The 24,724-nt window shown below is 38.1% G+C and overlaps 2 protein-coding genes across 2 annotated transcripts; both read left to right on the top strand.

The window, feature by feature from the left end:
- Positions 1-2,104: 2,104 nt before the first annotated feature.
- Positions 2,105-5,464, top strand: LOC125229180 (seminal metalloprotease 1-like). The gene is made up of 5 exons (XM_048133973.1): positions 2,105-2,330; positions 2,797-2,906; positions 3,801-4,011; positions 4,417-4,553; positions 5,236-5,464. The coding sequence occupies exons 1-5, from the start codon at positions 2,108-2,110 to the stop codon at positions 5,329-5,331; spliced, it is 777 nt and encodes a 258-aa protein (XP_047989930.1). The 5' UTR covers positions 2,105-2,107; the 3' UTR covers positions 5,332-5,464.
- An 8,783-nt stretch (positions 5,465-14,247) lies between these two features.
- Positions 14,248-19,173, top strand: LOC125229207 (zinc metalloproteinase nas-4-like). The gene is made up of 6 exons (XM_048134001.1): positions 14,248-14,398; positions 16,306-16,527; positions 17,666-17,775; positions 18,093-18,303; positions 18,663-18,799; positions 18,950-19,173. Exons 1-6 carry the CDS (start codon positions 14,281-14,283, stop codon positions 19,043-19,045), a joined length of 894 nt encoding a protein of 297 aa, XP_047989958.1. The 5' UTR covers positions 14,248-14,280; the 3' UTR covers positions 19,046-19,173.
- The last annotated feature ends 5,551 nt before the right edge of the window (positions 19,174-24,724 follow it).

Consider the following 24,724-nt stretch of genomic DNA (forward strand, 5'->3'; position numbering starts at 1 on the left):
ATGCCTTGAATGAAAAAAAGTTCGATGATCAAGCCCATCTACGACAGTACATAGCTGAGTTTTTTGAATCTAAACCTAAGAACTTCTTCGCCGATGCTATTCATTCTTTACCAGAACGATGGAGACAAGTAGTAGATAACGAAGGCCGTTATATTTTTGATAAATGATTAAAATAATAAATTAAATAAAAATTACAATATTGGTTATGATTCGCTCATTACTTTCTTACCAACCCAATACTTTAAAACATGTTATCGATAAATGACCCTGATTTATATGATCAGTCATGATAACCTAAACTTGATACAGACCATATTTAATGCGTAGTTAGAATATTTGATAAGATATTAATCCTAATAATCATTACAATGGGGAAGGCCAGTGAACCAATTGTACAGAAGGGTCAACGTAATGATAAAATGAAAAAGAAATATTTATTTTTCAAGTAGGCATATTACAATACGCTTATGTACGTCAAATAAAGCTACGCCGGCTCTAACCCTACGCCTCAGCCTCGAGAAGATTTCAGTCCCCCCTCAGTTGGGAGGGGGGTATCCACTATGGGACCGGCAAGAAACTCGGCGGGCCACTTTTCGTAATATTTTGACATTACATCGTATAATTAACATGCAACAAAGCATGCAAGATACAAAGTGAACATTAAATACCTATATACTTGTTTAACCCTGAGATCAGCATATACTATCGAAACGTCATAAGTACATACATCAGATTGATATTAATATGAGAGTGTTGCCATACATGCGAGGCCGCCCCGGATGTACCTACGAAAGAAACGCCCCTGGCATTACACAAGGCCTAAAGAAAGACTCACCACTATAACCCACCATGCACCATGACTAACTGTATGGATACAGCGATTGGACGCTCACTATGGAGGCTGCGTATAATTCGAGCGACAAAAACAGTTTAATCGAATGGAATCAGTGTCAATAGCGCCTTAAGTATTAGTATAACAAAATAGTAAAACGAAGCATTTTTGTGAACATAAGTAATTTGGTATTTTCAAAAGCATCCCATTTATAAATGCGGGTTCTGAACGAATCTAAAGTAAAGCAAAGAGACGATAAGCGTTGCGAGCGAGTATAAGCAAGTATAGACTGTTTTCAAGTATGCTATTAAAGTACTTGCTCCTTACGTAAGTACGTGAAACTTCTCCTCTACATACTACATAGTCAAAGTCTAATATTCGGGTAAGCGATCGTTCGCAAACTAGTGTCCTATCGTCGCAAAGGTTACTCTATGACTGCATATATGTATTTACGAAAAACCCGGAAGAAGTGTCAAACGTTAATTAATTAGTAAATTTATCTTAAGATACACAGGGTTTGATAATGATAAGTAAAGATTATATATAGTCCATGAAACAAAATAAGCTGTATATAGACGAAATGATGCGATTATATGCTGTCGTTTGCTGCTTAGGGGTAGCCTTGGCCTCCCCCCCTTTAGCTAGGTCTAGGGAGGAAATCCAGGCTTTTAGGAGTTTCTTGGAAAATACCCAGAAGGGTAAGTGTTAATGTCATTTGTGCCAATATAGTGATGACACAGTATGGTCAAACAACAGTGTGATGTTTTTAAAATTCTGATGTGAAAATAAAGTCACGATGCGCTTCCCAATATATAAATAAATTACAAATATATAATAAAATTGTAATAGATAAATTCATTAGACGGGTACATTGTAATAAGATAGCTTTAAGAGTATTGTGTGCCCTTACAGGGCGTCGTGTACCTAAAGAACATCACTAACTCGCAAGTAACTCCAAGGGTGGCCAGCTCATTTGAAACCTCTTATATTTCTTTAGGAGTTTTCAAAAAGGGCTAATCTACACACAAATAACCACATTTATATCTATTATGCCAAAGCGTCCGCGAGATACTTCTCGCATACCTAGGTACTCCTAATATTTATATTCCGGACATATCAATTATAAGTCCTCTTTTTCCTGCTTCCCTTAATCCTAGTTCTCTCTGGGGACAGACCTTGTACGGTGGCTCAAACCACTAATAACAACAGCATCAGCAGTTGGCAGGTCTTCTTCAACTGTCCAAAATGTAATTACTATGTATTAATTCACAGAGAATGCTGGTCTATCCCGCAAGACCTCCCCCATTAACGGGGTCTCCCCTATTAGACAACCCGGAGTTGTACAGCGGCAAGTTCGAAGGCGACATCGTGCTAGACGACTGGCAGATCGAGGCTATGGTGCAAGAGTATGCCATGGGCCGTAACGCGTACACCTGGCCTGATACCAAGTGGCCGGACAACACTGTGATTTGGGAATTCGGTGAGGGACCAACTTTTGGTGAGTATTCTGTGTTATGATTCTTCCAACAACACATCACAAGTCTGTAAGACTAGCATGGGGACTGTAGCCCTTAGCCATCTTATCCCCAGCAGCATTATGTACCCAGCAGTAGAATATATATAATTATGGGCTCAATTATGAATCACATAAGTTCATGTATTTAATATCAAGATAAGCCTATTACCTACTTTATATAGTTTATCTTTTAGTATTACGCTAATCCGTAAATATTTGTGTATGATTCAGCCAAATTATTGGTCAATGTCATAATCGAATGGAGTTCGGGAACAGACAATTTGTCACATGGTATTTGATTGCCCTCCAACCAGATAAAGTAAGTCTAACCGTTGGGCGCTGGAAGTATTTATCCGTTACCTACAGGTCTCTCTCCAAGATGGCTTCTACTATATCTATATGCTTGGGGTGAATTTTCCGATTCAAATACTAAACTTGGCTTTTCCAGACCCCCAGCAGGTAGCGGACATCGAAGAGGCTATCGCAGACATTGAGCGTCACACTTGCGTCAAGTTCCGCTACCGTGAGCCGAACGACACCGCTTACGTCCGTGTGACTGTAAGTGTTCAGCCACATAGCTTGAATGACAGCGTATGGTCGAGGTAGACGGGCCAACTATACTAATACGTCGACGAATTCATTTACTCGAGCCAATTACGAGTAGTCTCTTTGCAAAAGGCAAGATGAAGAAGTCGAAGATCGTGTCGATAACGCCTGTAACTATTCTACCTGTCCTAACCTATAGAGAAGCAGAAGTCTAAACTGAAGGTTCGCCACCGCGCTCTGGAGCGCAGCATTCTAGGTGTTAGAAGGACCGATCGCGTTGTAACACCACGCTGCGCTCCAAGACTCTCATTGCTGATGTTGGCAAAAAAACCGCTAGGCTTAAATGGGACTAGGCCGGCCACGTCTATAGAATGTACCTATCCTAACTAACATAGCCAACAAGTTGATGCCGATGATAAAGCGTGGGCAGGCCTAGGCATAGGCAAAGATGGCGGGACGACCATGACGCCTTCCTGGACACTAGCCGAAGGAAACCGAGAATCGGGAGTCATGGATAACCAAGGGGTCTTTGCCCAGCAGTGGGACACTTTCAATAGGATAAGTAAAAAAAAGTAAAGTTTAGTAATAAGCTACTAAGCAACCTTTGGTCTGTATAGGTGCGCCTCAGTTTGACGCAAGTTCTCCACCGCTGCTTTCTGGGCAATCGACTGTTTAAGGGAACCGTTAAGACTAGAAAAACAATAATTTTTACAGTCAAGCCAAGATATGATAGCGCCGATTTTGATAGGCGTCTGAGCAAGGGTTAAGTAAACGTCATAATTTCGTCGAAGTAAATGTTTAAAATAATAATTTCCCCAGCGAGGCTGTAAATATTGTCGCCAACATAGTGTGGATTTATTCTAAAACGTTCTATTTTGTGTTTACCGAAATTTCTTGTCTCCCCAGGGTATCGCCGGCGGTTGTTGGGCCGATATCGGCTACTGGGAGGCCAGAGGCGCCCACTCCTACAACGTGGCCCGCAACACCTCTGGAGTCGGCTGCTTCCGCCACGCCTCCATCGTGCACGAGTGGATGCACATCCTCGGATTCTACCATATGCAAGCGACCCATGACAGAGATGACTACATCAGAATCGCCTTTGAGAACATCCAACCTGGTAAGTTCCATTATCTCTTGTCTCATTTAATACTGCTGTCTCATTCCTACCATGAGGACCTGACCTGAAATTACCTAATGCGGATGCGCGGTCATGAACGGCAAAGAGAGCAAAACCTGAGTGAGTTTATTGTATGGGAAAAGTTTTACCTATATCACTAAGAGAAGGTAAAGCAACAGCGAGTACCACAATCATCGATCTAAAATACCTGGGTAGTTTAGATGACCACACTTCAAGTGTAACTGCATTACTACTGCGTCAAAAAATGCACCGCTGTTACTAGTAATATGACGAGGACTTTTGAACTCGGCATGACACAGAACGGGTTTTAGATTTTTCGGTTCATAATTCTTGAAATGTTATTTGTGTTCAGTGTACGAGTATTACTTACAAGCACTATTTCAGGCATGGAGGAGAACTTCATGAAAGAAAGTCCCGTCAACGTGACCAACTACGGATTGCCCTATGACTACGTGAGCTGCCTGCAATACCCTGCCAGAGCGTTCTCCGTCAACGGTCTTCCTACCATTGTAGCTCTCCAGGTAAAAACTCGATTTTGTAATTTTGATAGGATAGTTATTACCTACTACTTATTTTTCTTCTTCCTACCCTTATCCCACGTTATATGGGATCGGTACAACTCGTTTTCCTCTTTCATGCCTTTCTATCTTTCGTCATCTTAGCACTCCCCTCTTTCTGATATCCTCTTTCACAAGATCCATCCTTCTTTGTTTGGGTTTACCCCTCTCGCTACATCCCTAGTTATTACCTGATTTTAGTTAGGCATATTCTTCAAATTACCGGAGTCAACGAAGGAATATGATTCGAACCAAGAGAATAACAGGATTTAAAGAAGAAGTTGATTTGAATAAAATGACACTTTTCTGCTTTTAACAGCAAATCGAGCAATAACAGTTTTGAATTATTAATTTCACGGTTAGTTTCACTATACCGATATACGAGTATTTCCCGATATTTTTTTAATACCACTTCGGTGGCAAACAACCATACGGTCTGCCTGATGGAAAGCTTTCACCGTAACCTATGGACGCCTGCAACTCAAGGGTTATCAGTTGCACGTTGCAGACCCATTAAAACTTGCAATTTCTATTGCGATGCCAATGACGTGCATCATGATCACGGAAACTGAGTTACCCGCAACTGAGACTCATAATCCAGCAAGTTTATTGGTCATTGAAGTAATGTACTTTTATTGTTTTGTAGGACTTCGAGGGTGTGATGGGTCAACGTGAGTACATCACCGACATGGACTGGAAACGCATCAACCGCCACTACAACTGCCCCGGCGCATGGGACTAAACATAATCTTATTTATACTTTCTATGTCATTAACGTAGGATGAAAGAGATATGACTTGTCTCTTAATATCGCGGGTATAACGTCTACATCTATATTCCGGATTCTAATAAAGTTTTGTTAAACTTAAAAACAATTGAATTGTTTTTTTTCTCCTTGATTCCTTTTCATTTCACGTATACCTATTTACGTATACCCAAGTTGCATCTGTGGGTTGCAAACTCGTAATGTATCCAGTTTAAGCACCAATTCCTGAACTCGGTTGACAAAACTTCTAAAATTGGAACACAGACTTCTACACTATTTTTGTTACAATTTGTATTTTAAATCCCTTTAGCAGTTGGTATCTCGATCAGGCCCCGTAGCCGAATGGAATTTCTATGACGCGAAACGAAAACGAAACGCCGCGAAAGGTAGTCTGGCTCTATCGCACCAAAACGAAAGAGCGATAGAGATTCGTTTCGTGAGCGTTTCGTAAGCGTATGTGCATTCAGCTACGAACGCAGGTTATGGGAATGAATAAAAGCAGAAACAGAGTAGAAAGTAAGCAAAGCTCGTCACTATCAGGTGATAACTTTACGAAAACGATGTCACCACACGTATTCCATTTTTCCAAATGCTCACCGTTGAAGACTTATATATATATAAACACTCACTCACGTCTCTATTCTCAAACGGGGTTGGCAGAGCACAGGAATCTGTAAGTTTCAGTGCAACTCAAGACAATAAAAGGGTTGAAAGAAAACAAATATGTTACATAGACAGGTTGCCAGCCAGACTTTTTGACACCCACTAGGAAAGGGGTGGTGAAATTTTTAACCCTCGCTCCTAACATTAAGCAAGCTTCCGTTATTCATGACACTTTATTGACGGTGATCGAAGGCGCAGAATCAAATAATAGGCGAGACGACTAAACAAACTAATTAGTCCGTCGGTTAGATTATCAAAAAATTTTAGACGCGTATTTTTTCTTTTTTCTCGTTAACGAAAAATGACGACGATACAGTGCGTTGAACTTTCGCGTGACGTCACGCATAGGTACAATTTATACTTAGAAGTGACGTCACATTACAAGTCCCCACTCGAACTCTGATGCTTATCTTTGTATTTTTTCATTAATTAGTGTTGTAGAACTAATATAACGGAAGTTATTTGTAAAAAATAGTAAAAAGAGATGTTGTTGCTACGAGTGGTTTATTTGAAGTGACGGCTATACAAAAATATATCAAAAAATGGAACAATAGAACTAGAACTTATAAAAACGATATTTGTCAGCACAAAAGAGGTTACAAACTACAACAGCCGCCCTTAATCGACGTTGTGCTAGACAAACACAAAACAAGAACTTAAGTATCTAATCCTAAGTTAAGTATACACCTTTTATGTACTATAGGCCCTAGTGGCTTAGTAAGTACATCGGCAGGCATATCACTACTTTTGATATATTCTAATTTCACAACATTATTAGAGACCTTCTCCCTAATGAAATGAAACCTGCAGTCGATGTGCTTTGACCTGTTGTGGTGTACAGGATTTCGAACGAGATTGATGGCACTCTGACTGTCAGAAGCTAAGTTAACTATATGCAATTTACCTGTTATTTCCTGGATAAATCGACGTAAATAGCATGCTTCCTTCGTGGCAGACGCTAAAGCCATATATTCACTTTCGGCTGATGATAAGGCAACCGTAGGCTGCTTCTCCGACTGCCAGGATACAGTGCATCCACTCAATCAACTTGAAGGCGTAACCAGTATACGACCTTCTGTCCATCACACAGTTGGCCCAGTCCGCGTCGCTAAAGCCTTTTAAAGGTTCTCTAGTCCTCCTGTAAACCAACGCATAGTTAATAGTACCCTTCAGGTACTGCAGAATCCTCTTAGCCGCATTCCAGTGTTCCTTTGTATAACACGTATTGAATTGGCTTAAATAACTCGTAGCGTAAGCGATGTCGGGTCGTGAGTTTACCGTCAGATACATCAGGCATCCTATTAAATTCTGATAGGGATAACACTCACCGACTTCACCATCTTTCCTTCTTTCCATATTCTTTTTAACTAAAAGAGTATCCACAGTCTTACAATCCTTCATGTTAAACTTTTCCAGTAAAGAAAGAATATAATTTCGCTGATTTATTTTAATACAGCCGGAATTGCACTCTACTTGTAATCCCAAATAACATTTTAATATTCCGAGATCTTTTAAAGAAAAATATTTCGACAAATCTTTCTTGACAATGTCAAACGTCAAATCACTTTTATAGAAGACAATTATGTCATCGACAAATATTCCCAATATAACGAGTTCCTTACCAAAAAGTTTCGTATATACGCAAGGTTCGGAAGGAGTTCCTGTAAAACCTATTTTTAAAAGCGTTTCGTTTAACTTTTTGTTCCATGCTCGTGGTGCCTGTTTAAGGCCGTAAAGGGATTTCTTCAATAAACAAACCTTGTTTTCTTTGCCTTTCTCGATGAAACCCAGAGGTTGCTCCATAAAAACCTCTTCTTCCAAGTCTCCGTTTAGGAACGCGGTATCGACGTCCAAGTGCTTCATTCTTAACCCCATCTCTGCAGCTAACGCAAATAAAGTGCGAAGGGAAGAATGACGAATCACTGGTGCGAATGTCTCGCGTCGTAGTCAACTCCTTCAACTTGATGAAAGCCTTTGACAACGAGTCTCGCCTTATATTTCGTTATGTTACCGTATGCGTCCTTGTTTATCTTGTAGACCCATTTACATGGTATGACCTTTTTATCAGGTTTATCAACTAGGTCCCATGTGTGGAGCTTCTTCAATGAACGATACTCATCAGCCATAGCATGTTTCCACTTGTCTGCATCATCGGCATGAGTAGCTTCATAGTAAGTCATAGGTTCTCTAGAGTCAGTCGACACATTGTATGTCAGGAAATCTGGTGGTTTCCTATCTCTAGCAGGATATCTCGGTTCAGGAAGAGATTCCTCGTTCACACTAACTGGCTCTTCTTCCGCACTAGGCAGCCTCTGTTCAATGGAGGGCTCTGGCTCTTCCATACATACTGAATCTTCGGCGCTCTCTAGATTTATCGGTGAAGGTAGTGGTGGCGGTGGTGCAGGCTCGTTACTCTCGTCACAGTCATAAAAATGACAGTCTTCAGACTCAGGTTCTCTTCTATCTTCGAACAGTAAGATAGAATCTGTCTGTGCCTCAGGTTCAGCCGACCTCTGCTTCAGCGCTGTAAAACAATTCTCAAAAAAGGTTGCATCTCTGGACGTAAACATTTTCCGTGGGTTAGCAGGATCCCTAAAAATGTAAGTACCTATATTTTCTGAATAACCGACGAAAATCGCTGCCTGTGCCTTGACATCTAATTTCTTTCTGTGACAAGAGGGTACATGGACAAGTGCTCTACATCCAAACACTTTCAGGTGACTGACATCACATCTGCGACCATACCATCTGTCATAAGGAATTTGTCCACCTAAGGCTCGATGAGGAGACCTATTCTTCAGGTATACGGAAACTTGAAATGCGTCTTCCCAGAATGCTTTCGGCAGTGAACTTTCAGCTAGCAACGTCCTCGCCTTCTCTGTTACCGAACGATGTGTGCGTTCCGCGACTCCAACCTGCTGAGGACTGTAAGGCGTCGTCGTTTGATGTTGGATACCTTTCGAAGCAAGATAATCAACAAACTCTTTATTAACAAACTCCTTACCTCCGTCAGTCCTAACAGCTTTTATTTTTTTGTCTAATTGATTTTCAACAAAAGTTTGAAACAAACAGAATTTATTATTTACTTCAATTTTGGAAGAAATAAAATAAGCAAACACCTTTCGCGTATAATCGTCTACAATGGTTAACATATACCTATTTCCTTGAAAAGAGGTTGTAGACAATGGTCCCATGAGATCCATGTGAATCAATTCTAAAGGGGAAGTAGCCCTATTAAACGCTACCTTCTTGAAAGGTGTTCTCGCTTGTTTACCTTCCACGCAAGCGATGCAACTGTTTTTATCTACTACTGAATACTTTACGCCTACCTCGTGATTCTTCAGTTGGTTCATGCCTATGCGACACAAATGTCCAAGCCTCCTATGCCAAAGTTTATAACTATCCTGACAGTCAGAGTGCACATCCTGTGTCATAAAATTATCTGCCACATTCTCGGGAACATTGACAGTACCGTCTAAAACGTACAGTCCACCACAGGGCGAGGCATGAGCAACAGATTCACCTGTAAAACGAAATTATCAGTTTTATAAAAATTACATCCATTAATATCAAAAACACATATCGTCGCTGCGCGTGCAAATTTCGCTATGTGTTTTTAACCTACTTTACAGGAGACACAAAAAACTGTTTATTTCGGCAATTATTTAACATAAATAAATCAATATTTTTATGGCATAAGTATTTTCACTTTTGCATACATTAAGAAATTACTTGAAATTATATTTTAGTTATTATAAGGTTAAAAAAATATTTTTTCATAAATATGTTACATAGCGATTATAATTTGAGTCGTAAATAATCGGTATGTGTCTTACAATCACATAACTAGATTTTATTCTTAAGGAACAAAATACAATTTGTGCACTTTATCGTCACATAGTTATTTAATCATATGATTTGAATTAACTATGTTGTTGTTTATTTGTAATTTATCAATTCATTTTCGAATAAATTATTTCAGAAAAACCACGATTTAATACTATAAGCTTAATACACAATACTATAATAAAAAACTCGATTTAATTAATATATTACTTTACTACCAATATATTACAACTAGAATAATATATTTATTCCATTAATTTTTATGAATGGAGGTTATTTCAGTTACAAAGTTGCTCAATGTGGTATTATGTAAACATTTACGCATTGAATAAGTTTTCATTATGCATGTTTAACTTGAAAAAACCGGATAATGCTAGTCTGGCTCGAACACCGAAGGTTACGTGTACATTTTACTATTTTTTCTCACAACTATATATTAATAACCATGTACTGATGTATGGTGTAATACGATTTATTTTCCAAATTTTATAGTTTAGGTCAACCGGAAGTACCCTATTAATTTTGACTTCCTTGAGAGTGTAGATTTTTTTTCAACTCAATTAACCTATGTTGTATTTACTTAGAAATAAGGTTTTTTTACAGCTTCAAGGAACGGTACAGTACACTTGAGTATAGGGTTTTTCCGAAATAAAGAATATTGACAAATAGATAAACGGATAGACAAGAAAGTACATAATTGTATAAGGGTTCCATTTTTCCCTTTTGATCCGAAAAAGATAAAAAATCTTTGTCATTCAAAACTTTATGTGATTTCTCAATTCAGCTTTTTTTCATTTATTAAACATTTCATTTTCATTAATTTATTGTAAAATGTTTCCAGAAAGGATAGGTAGATCTTATCACACAAAATTTCATACAAAACGATGTCTTGCCACTTCAAGGCAATGATAAATCACTTGCTATTTTTTTGAGTTACTTAGCATAAATTTATCTTATTTCGATAGTTTGTAATATACGTTTACACACACTGAACCCTACACGAAATTTGTCAGTATACTAAACACTATAAATTTCTGACAGTTAATCTTAAAAATCAATTTGAAATGATTTATTTTTAACTAATATTAAAAAATAACTATTCGGTCAGAGTGAGTACTTTCAGACATAGTCTCAATAAAAAGGGAAACTACACTCTGTCTCATTTATAGAGGTTATACTTGACGACAAACCCAGCTACCATACACCATTTAAACAAGTTTTAAAAGATTTTTATAAGAAAAGCCTGCTATGTGACGCAAAACACACGATCTGGAAACATTCACGATTTCTACAAATAGTACTAAATTATCGCTATGTATGAGATTGTACAAATCGGGCACAAACATCTAACACATCTTATTATACAATATTTCCAAAAATATAGCTATGTGTCATAATTCACATAGCAGGCGCAATTCCAAAACTGCTGTTATAAGAAGATAATGTAGTTATGTGATTTATTGCAGTTAGCGATTATAGGAAGAACATTCAATGTATGGGCGTCACATACCTACTTTTGATAAAACCTGTAATACTGAAATAAGCTCGACGCTGTTTTTGGAGCATATGTATCTAGAAATAAGGTTTAAAATGGCATTGAAAACGAAAAATCGTTAAAAATCACATAGCGAATTTTGCACGCGCAGCGACGATATAAAACCCTTTTGAACAGTTTTGTACACAGATAACAAATTTTCCTTTAAATCAGGGACATAATCAACGTCACTGATCTTGTTAACAACGTTCTCGGGTGTGTTTAAAGAAATGTTTCCAACTCCGCAGCAATTTATCTGTTCTCCGTTTGCGACAGTAACGGTACCTTTATTCTGTATCGTAAAATTCTGAAACCAATCTCGTCTAGAAGTCATGTGTCTCGTACAGCCTGAGTCTACATAAATGACGTCCTTACTTGAGCTGCCAGAAGTATTAAGAGCTTTTATTACCTCATTAGCTTTCTCTTTCTTCCTTCTCATTGGACAGTCTGGTCGTTTATGTCCAGGCATCTTGCACTCGTAACAAACTATGTCCTTCTTCTTTGACTTCGGCTTCTTCTTCGCATTAAAAACAGATTCCGTAGGTGTAGCCACATCCTTGGACATCTCATTCAGCAGTTTTGTCTTAACTAAATCTGTAGTCACGTCAACATTACAGTTCTCTAATGCCATTATAAGAGGTTCATATTTTGGGGTGAGACCTCCCAAAAGTATAGCAGCAATAGACTTATCTTCTAAGACTACATCGATTTCCGCCAGATCCTGTGCGGTTGACATAACTGCGTTAATGTACAGTTCGATATTCGAAAAGTCAGATAGACTCAACCTGTACAGTTTTCGCTCTAAAGCAAGCCTTCGTCCCATTCCCTTATCCTCAAAAGCTTTCTGCAAGGATTTCCATGCTTCGGCTGCGGTTTTCGCACATCTCACATGAGTGATAGCCGCACCATCTACTGTCAAACATATCTTTGCTAAGGCTTTCGCATCTTTTCGTACCTTTGTTGAGGCAGGGGTCGTGTCTTCCTTGGGGTAGCCACCGATTGTCTCCCACAAATCCTCGTGAAGTAGGTAATTGAGCATCTTAAACTTCCATGCAGGGTATCCCTCTTTGCTTCTCAAGCAAAACGATGGAATTGATGAGCTCGAATGGGAATTCGTAACACTCGAAGCATCTCCTGTTTCGTGTGACATATTTACGATTTTCAAATCACACAAACACTAAACTCAATTATTTTAGTAATATACTTTTTACACTAAACTTTTCGTTATTAATTATAGCATTCTCGTGCTGATAACGTGTTGTAGAACTAATATAACGGAAGTTATTTGTAAAAAATAGTAAAAAGAGATGTTGTTGCTATGAGTGTTTTATTTGAAGTGACGGCTATACAAAAATATATCAAAAAATGGAACAATAGAACTAGAACTTATAAAAACGATATTTGTCAGCACAAAAGAGGTTACAAACTACAACAATTAGAAAAAGCGAAAAATATGTGTTCAGTATTTTTTTAGTTTGACGGACTAAACAGAATGCCATTTTTTTATGTAATCGTCATCCCTATTGTGGACTCTGTAGTAGGTGAATACGGAATACGAGTATGCTGCAAAAGGCTAAATAAATTAAACAAAATTACCACAGATTACTCTTCTACCCGCGAAGCCGCAGACAAAAGCTAGTAATATACAAACACTTAAGTACATAGAAAGCATCCAATGTGCATATTACACAAATAAAATGCCCTTATCGGAATTCGAGCCCGGGAGGGTTACTATCCACTATGCCAGACCGATCATCAATAAATATCACTAATGAATTATATTTTTGGTTTTATTTATTGTCCGTTTAAGACTTGCACACTTATCATCCTCCTTGCGTTATTCTGGCACTCGGCAAGTCTCATTGGAGCCTGGCCTGGGGTCCGTTTTGACAAGTTATCCTAACATTTGGTAAATAGACACTTATAGTCTTACCAGAGCAATTGCTATCTGACCTTCCAACCCGAAGGGTATAGGCCTTATTGGAGATAGTCCGGTTTCCTCACGATAGTCACGATGTTTTCCTTCACCGAAAAGGACTTGCAAATATCAAAATGATATTTCGCACATAAGTTCCGAAAAACCAACTGGTACGAGCCAGCGTTCGAACCCGCACACTGTTTCTTTTTTCGCAATGGTTTTGTAATTGTTAGCGTTAAGTTACCGAGTAAAGTACATCCTACTGAAGGAAGGTACCGGATTTATGTGATAAAATCAACGCACTGCTGTCCTTACCCGTCTGAATGTGTATCCGCTTGATATGATAAGCTACAATAACAATAATAAAAGAATAAGAAAATTATAGTAAAAGCCTTGTAATTAGAAAATCATTAATTCGGCTACCCAATAATGATATCCCAATTTGTTTTTGTAGTTCATGTACTAAATACCCAATTTTACCCTATTAGATACCTAATTAATACAATACGTTCAGATGGATTGGATCCGTTGGCTCCTTGTCTTGAAGACATTCGAAAAACTGCGGGGTATACCTCTGGATGAGACTAGCTCAGGACCGGAATAAGTGGCGTCCACAAAGAGAGGCCCATGCTTAGCAGTGGGCAATTAATGGCTGAAAGAAATGATGATGATAATTATGATGAGGCTGTTGTTAGTATAAAATATGCATTCAAAGTACGTGAAACTACTTCTCTACATATTCTGAGCTTCAGGTAAACGCTCATTAGCAAACTAGTGTCCTATCTCGCAAAGGTTACTCTATATCTGCATATGTAATTATGAAAAACCCGGTGTGTGCAAAAAAAGTGCCAAATCCTAATTAATTAGTATATTTATCTAAAGATACGTCAGTCTTTGATAATGATCAGTAAACATATATATATACATATAGTCCAGGGAACATAATAATCTGTATGTAGACGATATGTTGCGAGTACTTGCTGTCGTTTGCTGCGTAGGGCTGGCTTTGGCCTCGCCTCCTTTGGCTAAGTCTAGGGAAGAAATCCAGGCTTTTAGGAGTTTCTTGGAAAATACCCAGAAGGGTAAGTTAATTTTACTTGTACCAATGGAGTGATTATAGGAACCAACAATATTTAATGTTCATAAATTCTGGAGTGACAAAATAAACTCAGAATATGATTCTTATAATAAACAGTGAGTATCAGTAACTTCAAGGATGTTACTTGCACATTGCCAAAACTTTTGCAAATTCTTAGACTAGGTACTATTACGAAGAACCTCCTTTGAACTCATTGTGCCAAAGCGTCCACGGGAAATAAATAATATATATATCCTGGACGCATCAACAAGTATGGGAAAAACCGGCCAAGAGCGTGTCGGGCCACGCTCAGTGTAGCGTTCCGTAGTTTTCAGTATTTTTCTCAAAAACTACTGAACCTATCAAGTTCAAAACAATTTTCCTAGAAAGTCTTTATAAATTTCTACTTTTGTGATTTTTTTCATATTTTTTAAACATATGGTTCAAAAGTTAGAGGGGGGGGGACGCACTTTTTTTTCTTTAGGAGCGATTATTTCCGAAAATATTAATATTATCAAAAAACGATCTTAGTAAACCCTTATTAATTTTTAAATACCTATCCAACAATATATCACATGTTGGGGTTAGAATGAAAAAAAATATCAGCCCCCACTTTACATGCAGGGGGGTACCCTAATAAAACATTTTTTTCCATTTTTTATTTTTGCACTTTGTTGGCGTGATTGATATACATATTGGTACCAAATTTCAGCTTTCTAGTGCTAACGGTTACTGAGATTATCCGCGGACGGACGGACGGACGGACGGACGGACGGACGGACAGACAGACATGGCGAAACTATAAGGGTTCCTAGTTGACTACGGAACCCTAAAAATATAAAAATGTCCTAAATCCTTCTATCTCCTTCCTACAGTCCCACAGTTCTTATACGGAGCTACCAGAATGTTCAATCTTGGGTTGTTAAAACTTTCATCTCTCTCTTGATATTGCATCACCATTTGTGTCGGCAGGTCTTTAAAAGACCTAAGAAGAAGGTCTTTGGTATTTTTAAAAGTCAAGTAATAGTACATTACATCAGAGGCCGGGAAAATGAGGATTTCCGGCCAAGTGGGTATATACGGCCGAGCGAGCGTGCGAGCGAGGCCGGATAGGGATACGAGGCCGGGAATCCGTTTTCACGCCGAGGCATGTATAGTGCTTTTCTCAAACATACAATGAAATGAAAAAAATGCTCTAAAGGACAATATTTTATTTATTAAGTGACAAAATACAAATATACTCAAACGTCAAGTGTGACGTATCCAGGTCACACAAAAATTAAAAAAAAAGTGACATGACAGTTCTGACAGCTTACTTAAAAAAGTTACTTTGCAGGCCTAGGCCTAAAAAATAATATGAAATCCCTTTACAGTCCTCTCGAGTTGTTGCGCCCAAAAAGCGATACTTCCCAGCCAATTTTAAGGAACGTAAAGACAATATTTCATTGCATGTTTGAGAAAAAGAACATTATTTATCTATTCCATAATACAATATTTATTGATGGTCCTGTTTCATTTTTCTTTATCGCTATTGGCCGCATTGTTTTTGATCTATGTACATTCGTAGCTGTGTTGTTATAGTATTTATATATGTACGGTATATTTAGGTTTATTTTAATTCCTATTTATGTATGTTTATTAGTATTAAGATTATTTGACGTTTTCTACCACTCACTGCATCACCTACTCAAATCAGTTGTTTTTTGTGACTTGTCTCCACTACCCAAAGGTTGTCTGGAATAGATCGCTCTTTAGCGATAAGACCGCCTGTTGTCTACCATAGTTAATTAAAATTATGTGATGTAATCTTGTTATATTGGTGAACAATAAAGAATATCTGTATTGTATTGTATTTGTATTGTCTTTCTCTGCCAGTGCAGTGCAAATGTAATATTTATTATTAATGTACAGAGAATGCTGGTCTATCCCGCCTGACCTCCCCCGTAGACGGGGTCTCCCCCCTAGCCAACCCGGAGGAGAACAGCGGCAAGTTCGAAGGCGACATCGTGCTGGACGACTGGCAGATCGATGGTATGGTGCAAGAGTACGCCATGGGCCGTAACGCGTACACCTGGCCTGATACCAAGTGGCCGAACAACACTGTGGTCTGGGAATACGTTGAGGGAGAATTTGGTAAGTATTTTGTGTTTTGAGTACCCTTTAATACGGTCTCTTTAAAACTCTTGCTTTAAGTGAGTCAATAGGCTATTACTGAACCGGTGCGTTCCACATTAGAGTGTTCACTTTCCACAGGTATGACTAGGGTTAACCGTGAATCAGAACACAATAAATATAAGTAAAAGTATCCATATAAGCCAACTGTCTTTTACATATTCTCGGGACCAGGCATTTGGAAGACGCGCGTGAGGTCGAAGACAACACGTATGTTTCCTATGTTATAGGACAACTTCGTGATAAAATCTGAAATCCTTCAGGTATTTAAATTAGTTCAAGTCGAGATAAGACTATCATACTTTATAGTATTTATCTATTATTATCAGGTTAATTCATATTTGTTTATGATGATGCAGCAATATTTTTGCCAATAACATATTCTCCATGTGTAACTAAACATTTATATTTTATATTAATTTTATTGTGGGTGGAGAATTGGAGATCCGGAACAATAAGTTAATTGAGTGCCTCGTTCGTTACGAATAAAATTAATCTAAATGAGACTTCAGGAATCAGGATGATGTTGCTCTTAGTTCTCAGGTTGTCAGATAATTTATCATGATGGATATAAATGTAAGGCATAGGTATCCAAAATTACGCCGAAGTAGTTTTGGCTGAAGTTATGACGTACGTATTTTTCCATAACTTGTTTATGTGTTCAATAAACGCAAACAACAGACCTCTGTCTCTCTGGAATGTGGGCATAAGAACTAACACTGGAACTATTCATCCATTACATCCAGGTAATGAGCATAGCTAAACTTTCGAGAAACATTTAACAGAAAATTAATCATAAATATAAAGAGCAGAGAAACAAGAAAATGAACCCTTAACGAAAACGATTACTTGTTTTACTGCACTCTTGGCGCTGATGAATTTGGGAAGTTTTCATATTTTAAATCAAGGAACAGCTTTCAAAAAAGGCAGCTGGCAAAAGTATATACATATACAACAGTTCCTAACGCCAGACGAAGTCAGATGCCAGCATCTCATACATTGAAGACTTTGTTCCCGATTGGAAACATCTCACCTCAGTGTTTTAGGAATTTGGGGAAATTGCAATGTTCAAATTCAAATACGAGTTTGTCTTTTCCAGGACCCCTGCAGTCAGCGGCCATTGAAGAGGGAATCGCAGACATTGAGCGTCACACTTGCATCAAGTTCCGCTACCGTGAACCGAGCGACACCGCTTACGTCAGATTGACTGTAAGTCTTCGGCCCATCAGCTTCAGACCGTGACTTGATACTGATAACCTCAATCTGAGGCTGCTATTTTAAGACAGAATTGCCAGTCCGTCTCTATAAAATTTACGGTGAATTCTGCGTCTTCACTGCCGCATTCTGGGCATACACTGTTTAAGGGAACCTTGACACTATAAACGGAGAAGAATAACACAACTTTCGACTTTCTTCTTATTGTTATGCGTATCACTCTTGACAAAGTAGTCGTGGTCATCATGCTGTCCTGAGACACATTTTGTGTTTCTTCGACATTGCGTTTATGGATTTTCTTATCACCCCAGGGTGCCCCCGACGGTTGCTACGCAAATGTCGGCTATTGGGAGTCCCGAGGTCCCCACACCTACAATCTAGCCCGCAACACTCCTGGAGTCAGCTGTTTCCGCCACGCCACCATTGTCCACGAGTGGATGCATATCCTCGGATTCTTCCATATGCACTCCACTCATAACAGAGATGACTACGTCAGAATCGCCTTCGAAAACATCCGGCCTGGTAAGTGCCAGAATCCCGCGTCTTTTTTAATGCTTGACTTAAGACTTGATCTGAAATGATCTTGACCCCATTCCAATACATGCTCAGGTACAGCAGAAAGAGTAAAATGCCTGATTAAGTTTCATAATGAGTAGGGACTAGTTTTCTCCTATCGCCAAGAGAAGGGAGAGAACGGCAAATCCCAAACATCATGCGTAGTCTGACTGATGCTTTGTTGAAAATAAAGGCAAAACTGCTGCTAGTTTGATGGGGACCTTTGAACAGCATGGTGCATATGCTTTATTAGTTCTATCCAATGTGCTATCATAATTCTTGAGAAGTGTACGAGTTTTCTTTACACGAGTCTAATACTATTTCAGGTTCAGAGCACAACTTCAACATCCGCGAAGCTGACCTCGTCTCTAACTACGAATTGCCCTATGACTACGTGAGCTGCCTGCAATACACTGCCTATGGGTTCTCCGTCAACGGTCTTCCTACCATTATAGCTCTTCAGGTAGCCAAATTTAACCTTGACTCTGTGATATTTCATCTTGTTCCTGTTTTGATTTAGAGTTTGAGCGGTAAGGCTGATTAAAATCTCGATATTATCTAAAAATTTCCTTTAGAATATTATTTGAAGTAATGCACTCTTTTTGTTTTATAGGAGCACGAGGGAGTGATGGGTCAACGTGAGTACATCACCGACATGGATTGGACCCGTATCAACCGCCACTACGACTGCCCCGGCGCATGGGACTAAACATAGACTATCTCTTTCTCACTTACCGTTTCACCATAAGAATAAAAGAGACATGATGGGTCTCTTAATATCGCGGGTACAACGTCTACATCTAATATTCCGGATTCTAATAAAGTTTGCTAAATATAGTTTTTTTCTTCTTTTTTTCCTCTTCAGTTCCTTTTTATCTCACGATTACCTATTTACTTAGGAAAAAAAGTTAACTGAAACCATACTAGTTTGTATGTGTGGTTTGCTAATTCATCACTCACCTAATCATGGCACCATTTCCTGAACTTGGTGGACAATACTTTTTTAAATTAAAACACACTAGGCTTCCTTACTGTCACTAATTTTGTTACAATTTCTATTTTGATTCTCCTTACCGAGCCAACGAGTCTATAGACCAAGATTTTGGCATTCAGTAGCAATATATGAATGAGGTTATGGTAACAAAAGAAAAGAAGCGAAGCGCGCCAGTCACCATCAGATGATAATACAATGTCTACAATGCTAGAGGTATCGCGACAAGTGCCTGAGAGGACGGTGGTATCCCAGACTTGAGCATTTATTTCAGTTTATAATGTAGTGTAAACAGTAATGTTTTTAATTTAGACTAACACGATTTGCACTCATAATTTTAGAACAAAACGGGACTTAATCGCGTAAACACTTACATTTATATTTATATTAGGCCCGACGTTTCGAACATCACATTATGTTCGTGGTCACGGGTAGACTGGCGAGGAATTGCATCAACATCTTCTAGCCGCGCGAGTTTCTCGAACTACCCGCACTTGTTCTTGATTATTCACTTTTGCGCTAGGGTTGTCACTTTGCCTACACACAACACTCACGACATCAGCCGGTGTGTCCCTCGGTGTTAATAAATGTAAGTGTTTACGCGATTAAGTCCCGTTTTGTTCTAAAATTATGAGTAATGTTTTTACTTTAAAATAACACAAATCGCCGTGTGCCTGCTATACGGCCACAATTCAAAAAACCGTTTTTTCGAGAAATCGCGTCTCATTTGAAACTTAGCTTTTTTTACTCGGAATGATATAACCCTCCATAAGATCATGAAACTTTTTGCTAAAAAAAATGTTTTTAAGATACAAGGCCTAAAAGACAGGTATTTAGAGTTATGGCTGTATTGCAGAAACATTTTTTTAAGATTTTGAGATGCGTCCAAAATTAAACGAGATTATTGGATAAAGGTACTATGCAAACATATTATATGAATAACACCAAATAGTTAAAATAAATTTATTTACGAACTTTGACAGTAACGATAGCAATAATTATGTGTAACTAGCTAATAATCATCAACATTATACCACGTCATTACCAAATAATATTAATTATTTAAATATGAAACAAATAAAACTTTGTAGCTTACGTATCTTGGAGTCTCCCTGGATAGAAGACTGAATTTCAAGGAACACCTGACCAGCCTCTCTGCGAAGCTCAAGACCCGGAACAGCATCATTCAGAAGCTTACTGGAACTACCTGCAACACTTCGGACAACCGCGCTATCCCTAGTCTACTCCTCCGCCGAGTACTGCTAAACAGCACCCATACTACCGCGGTTGACGCCCAGCTGAACCACACTATGCGACTCATCAGCGGCTGCCTAAAACCAATATTTTACCTCCAAACTTCCGCCGAGAAAAGTGCCTATTTCGTGAAATCGCCAAGATTCGAGCAGACACAAGTATACCCATCCACCGAGACCTCGACGCGCTAAAGGCTCTCAGACTGAAGTCTCGACTACCCACCGCGATTAAATTCCATGAAAGTGGGTCACAAGTAAGCCCCTTAAATCCACCCAGATCAGACGGTGTACCATATAGTCTCCGAGTGCCCCATAACCAAGTTTAGCGGAAAAAGGGCTGATCTTAATAAGACACTTTCGACAAATGCCGTTGAATATCTTAAGTCTAGTTTTTAATAAGAGTAGTAATAATAATTTAAGTAGAGAACAACGTGTAAGCCATACGATAAATAAATTGAGTCGGGTAAAAATAATTATGACCTCGGTAATGAGCCATGTTGAACCGCACTTGTAAGAAAACAAAGTTGAAATTTGTTTAATCATTTTGTGTAGTAGTTTCGGCGTCGGGCTGGTAATTTTGTAATAATAAGTGTGATACTGACTGCGGTGACACAATATTTAAAGGGATTTATCGCAATTATCACTCAAATTTTTAGGACGCAAGTCAAAAGTTAGATTTAAAACGTGTGCTATACAGTCACAACTCAAAACGGCCGTCGGTTTACATGCGAACAGACTGGCAAGTGGCCGTATTGCAGGGAATCGTCTGACAATTCATGGTCAATTCTATAAGGCCACTTGTGATAAAAAGGCTCTTAAGGACCTTTTTTGCTATGGCTCTCGAAATAAGGTTGTAAATTGAACAATTTTGAATACGAATCTGCAATAATCCAGAAAATTAAAAATTTTGAGTTGTGGCCGTATAGCAGGCACACGGCGAAATGAATATTATGTATTTTATGCAACAGGCGTTTAAAGGAGGTCGAAAAAGGCGAGTGGCGTGGGTAACAATTTGAGGCGAAGCTGAAAATTGTTATTAAGACGCCACGAGTATTTTTTGACTTGGTTAAACACCGTTGCCTACAATACTTTTTCTACGACCATTCACTTAGTTTTTAATAGTTTTCTTGAATAACTTTCATGAAATTCACACTATTTCCTGTATTTTGACGCAAAGGTTTGCACTGTCAGCTCAGCTGCCCAAAGCCTTTCCGCGCACGCGCGCAGTATCGTTATAACAATACCCCAGCGCGCAGTATCGTTATAGCCGCATACGCCGTTAGGAGAATCAGGCAACTGACTAATGTTGAGACAGCTCGCCTAGTGTATCATAGTTATTTTCACAGTGTAATGTCATACGGTATTCTGGTTTGGGGCAAAGCAGCTGACATACAGACTATCTTTGTATTACAAAAGAGAGCCATTCGTTCTATTTACAACTTAGGAACACGTGAATCAGTAAGAGAACTCTTCAAAGAAATTAATATCTTAACTGTAGCTTCCCAATACATTTATGATAGTATAATTTATGTTGTTAAGAATCTAGACTGTCTCACTAAGAATTCTGATATCCATAATTATAACACTAGAAACAAAAATAAGCTTGCCATAAAGAAGTGTCGTGTCCGTAAAGTACAGAAGTCATTTGTTGGGCAATGCATTCATTTTTATAATAAGTTACCTGACACTGCTTTGAGATTACCCCTCTCAGCTCTTAAGAACTACTTAAAAAAATCATTGATGTTAAAGGCTTATTACAGAGTCGAGGACTATTTGACAGACAAACATGCATGGCCCGAACCAGAAACTACAAAAAATAATAGCAATTAAAATAATAGTATTATATATAGAGGACCTAGTTCAGATAAGAAAGCACATCAAATATTTTATATTTTATGTTGTGTAGGTAAATTACATATTTAATGATATTGAGATTCATATTATCTTTTTCTTCTGTGACAATTTGATATGTTTTCTCTGAAGAAGAACGACGTGTTATTAAGCAATAATATAATTTATTGAAATTAATTTCCATAGAGTACCTAGTCTGTTCATATTCTTTGATGAATACTTTTGCATGTTAAAGTGTATCTTGTTATTTAATGCATGTTAATTATAAGATGTAATGTTTTGAAAAGAAGTTGCCCGCCGAGTTTCTTGCCGGTCCCATAGTGGATACCCCCTCCCAACTGAGGGGGACTGAAATCTTCTCGAGGCTGAGGCGTAGGGTTAGAGCCGGAGTAGCTTTATTTGACGTTCATATGTGCATTGTAATATGCCTACTTGAAAAATAAAAATTTCATTTTCATTTTCATTTTCATTTTCAATGCGTTGCCATGGTTACAGAGCCAAACAATGCGTTTTCAGTTTTTTCGATACAGCGCGCATGCGCGGAAAGCCGGCGGACGCTGGCTTTGGGGAATAGATAGACTTTTATGTAGGGTTTTAAAGATCTATGCACGATCTTGTAAATGACGAATAACAGTTCGGGAGTAGAAAAAACAATTTACTCTAATACAGTGAAACCTGGTTAAGTGGGACTAGTGATGTGCCGTTCTCGAGAAAGTGCGAGAACATGAGAATGTTGCGGGAATGTTCTCGAGAACATTCTCTTGAACGGAAATTTTTGAGAAAGTATGTTAAATGTTTAGTATATGAAATTTATTTCGATTCAAATTTATTTACATTTGCTATTTATTGGTATACATGAAACAATTAAACAGCGCGGAATATTCTAGGAGGAAATTCTTAACTATCTCTAGAATTTCTGGAGAATATTCTCGGGAATGTTCTTCGGAGAACTTTCTCTGCAACTATCTGGGTCATGTTTAAGGTGATTTTATGTAAATAAAAGATGTTGCGATATAAATCAAGTATTTTAATGATATTTGTATTACTTTAGGTTTGACATATATTTAAAATTAACATATTTTCACTGAAAATTATAAAACAAATCAACAATTAGATATATAAACTAAAATTGGGGCATTTAGCTAAACAATTGCTATTAATATTACTACAAACAAAGTCTTTAAAACAATTAACAATAAAATTTACTGAAATAAATCTACTTATTAGTTTAAATCATTTTCAACTGTTTAAAAAATCTCTAACGACTTTTAAGAAACAACTAAAATCATAAATAACATATAATTTAGTTAACAGTTGGCATACTGTTATTATAATAGTACTTAAACATTTTGTGTATATACTAGTGATCACATAGCTAAATTAAAACGACAATAATCATTACAAAGTGACAAATCAACAATATGAGTAAAAAATCAACAACATTGTACATACGAGTAAAAAAATATGTAATCTCAGACATATTTCATTCCAGCACTTCTAAATCTAAGCTGTTTCTTCATCCAGATCTGTGACAGATCGAAAATCAAAGTTCTCGAATTCGAACGACAAGTCCCAGGTAGTTTCGTCGTCAAAATTTTCACTGCAGTTGTCAATATTTTCAGTATTTGAATCAGATCTTCCCAATCTTACTGGTTCCTCAGGCTGTGTAGTTGGCGCTTTGTTCATTAGTTTCCAATTGTGTGCTATGTAGCAGATTTTGGCTGCTCTTTCAGTTTTGAGTTTATTCCGTTTTTTCGTGTGGATGTTTCCATGAGTAGAAAAGGACCTTTCGACAGAAGCTGAAGTAGAGGGTACCGATAAAATTTTTTCGGCGGTTTTCGCTAATACTGCTTTAGGAAAGAAGGTTTTCCACCACGATATTGGATCAACATCTGCTGTAGCATGCCAAATGAAGGACCTTTCCCAAAGACCTGTTCGGCACTTATAGTCCGATAATTCTTGAATAAGAATTGCGTCACACTGTGCGACAGACATTATTTGTGAACATCCGTCTAGATATTCATCTTCGCTGAGAGTAGCACCCTGATTTTTTGGGTCCAAAATAACTGCAGCCAGATGAATGGGTTTCACGCAGTTTTCTTTTCTAGTTTTAAATTTAAGTTTCAACTCTGTTAAAGGTATTTCTTCGAAAATACTTTTTGAATTATCACTTTCCAGTTCCACCTCTATTTCTTTTAGAGCTCGGTGCACTAGGTGAATTGAGCAGCTATCTCCTTCTAGGATTGTGATCCATTTCACAATCGGTTTCAGGAAAGTAATTTGGTTGGCGACA

This window comes from Leguminivora glycinivorella, chromosome 8, assembly GCF_023078275.1.
Source record: "Leguminivora glycinivorella isolate SPB_JAAS2020 chromosome 8, LegGlyc_1.1, whole genome shotgun sequence".
In the NCBI taxonomy this organism is placed as follows: domain Eukaryota; kingdom Metazoa; phylum Arthropoda; class Insecta; order Lepidoptera; family Tortricidae; genus Leguminivora; species Leguminivora glycinivorella.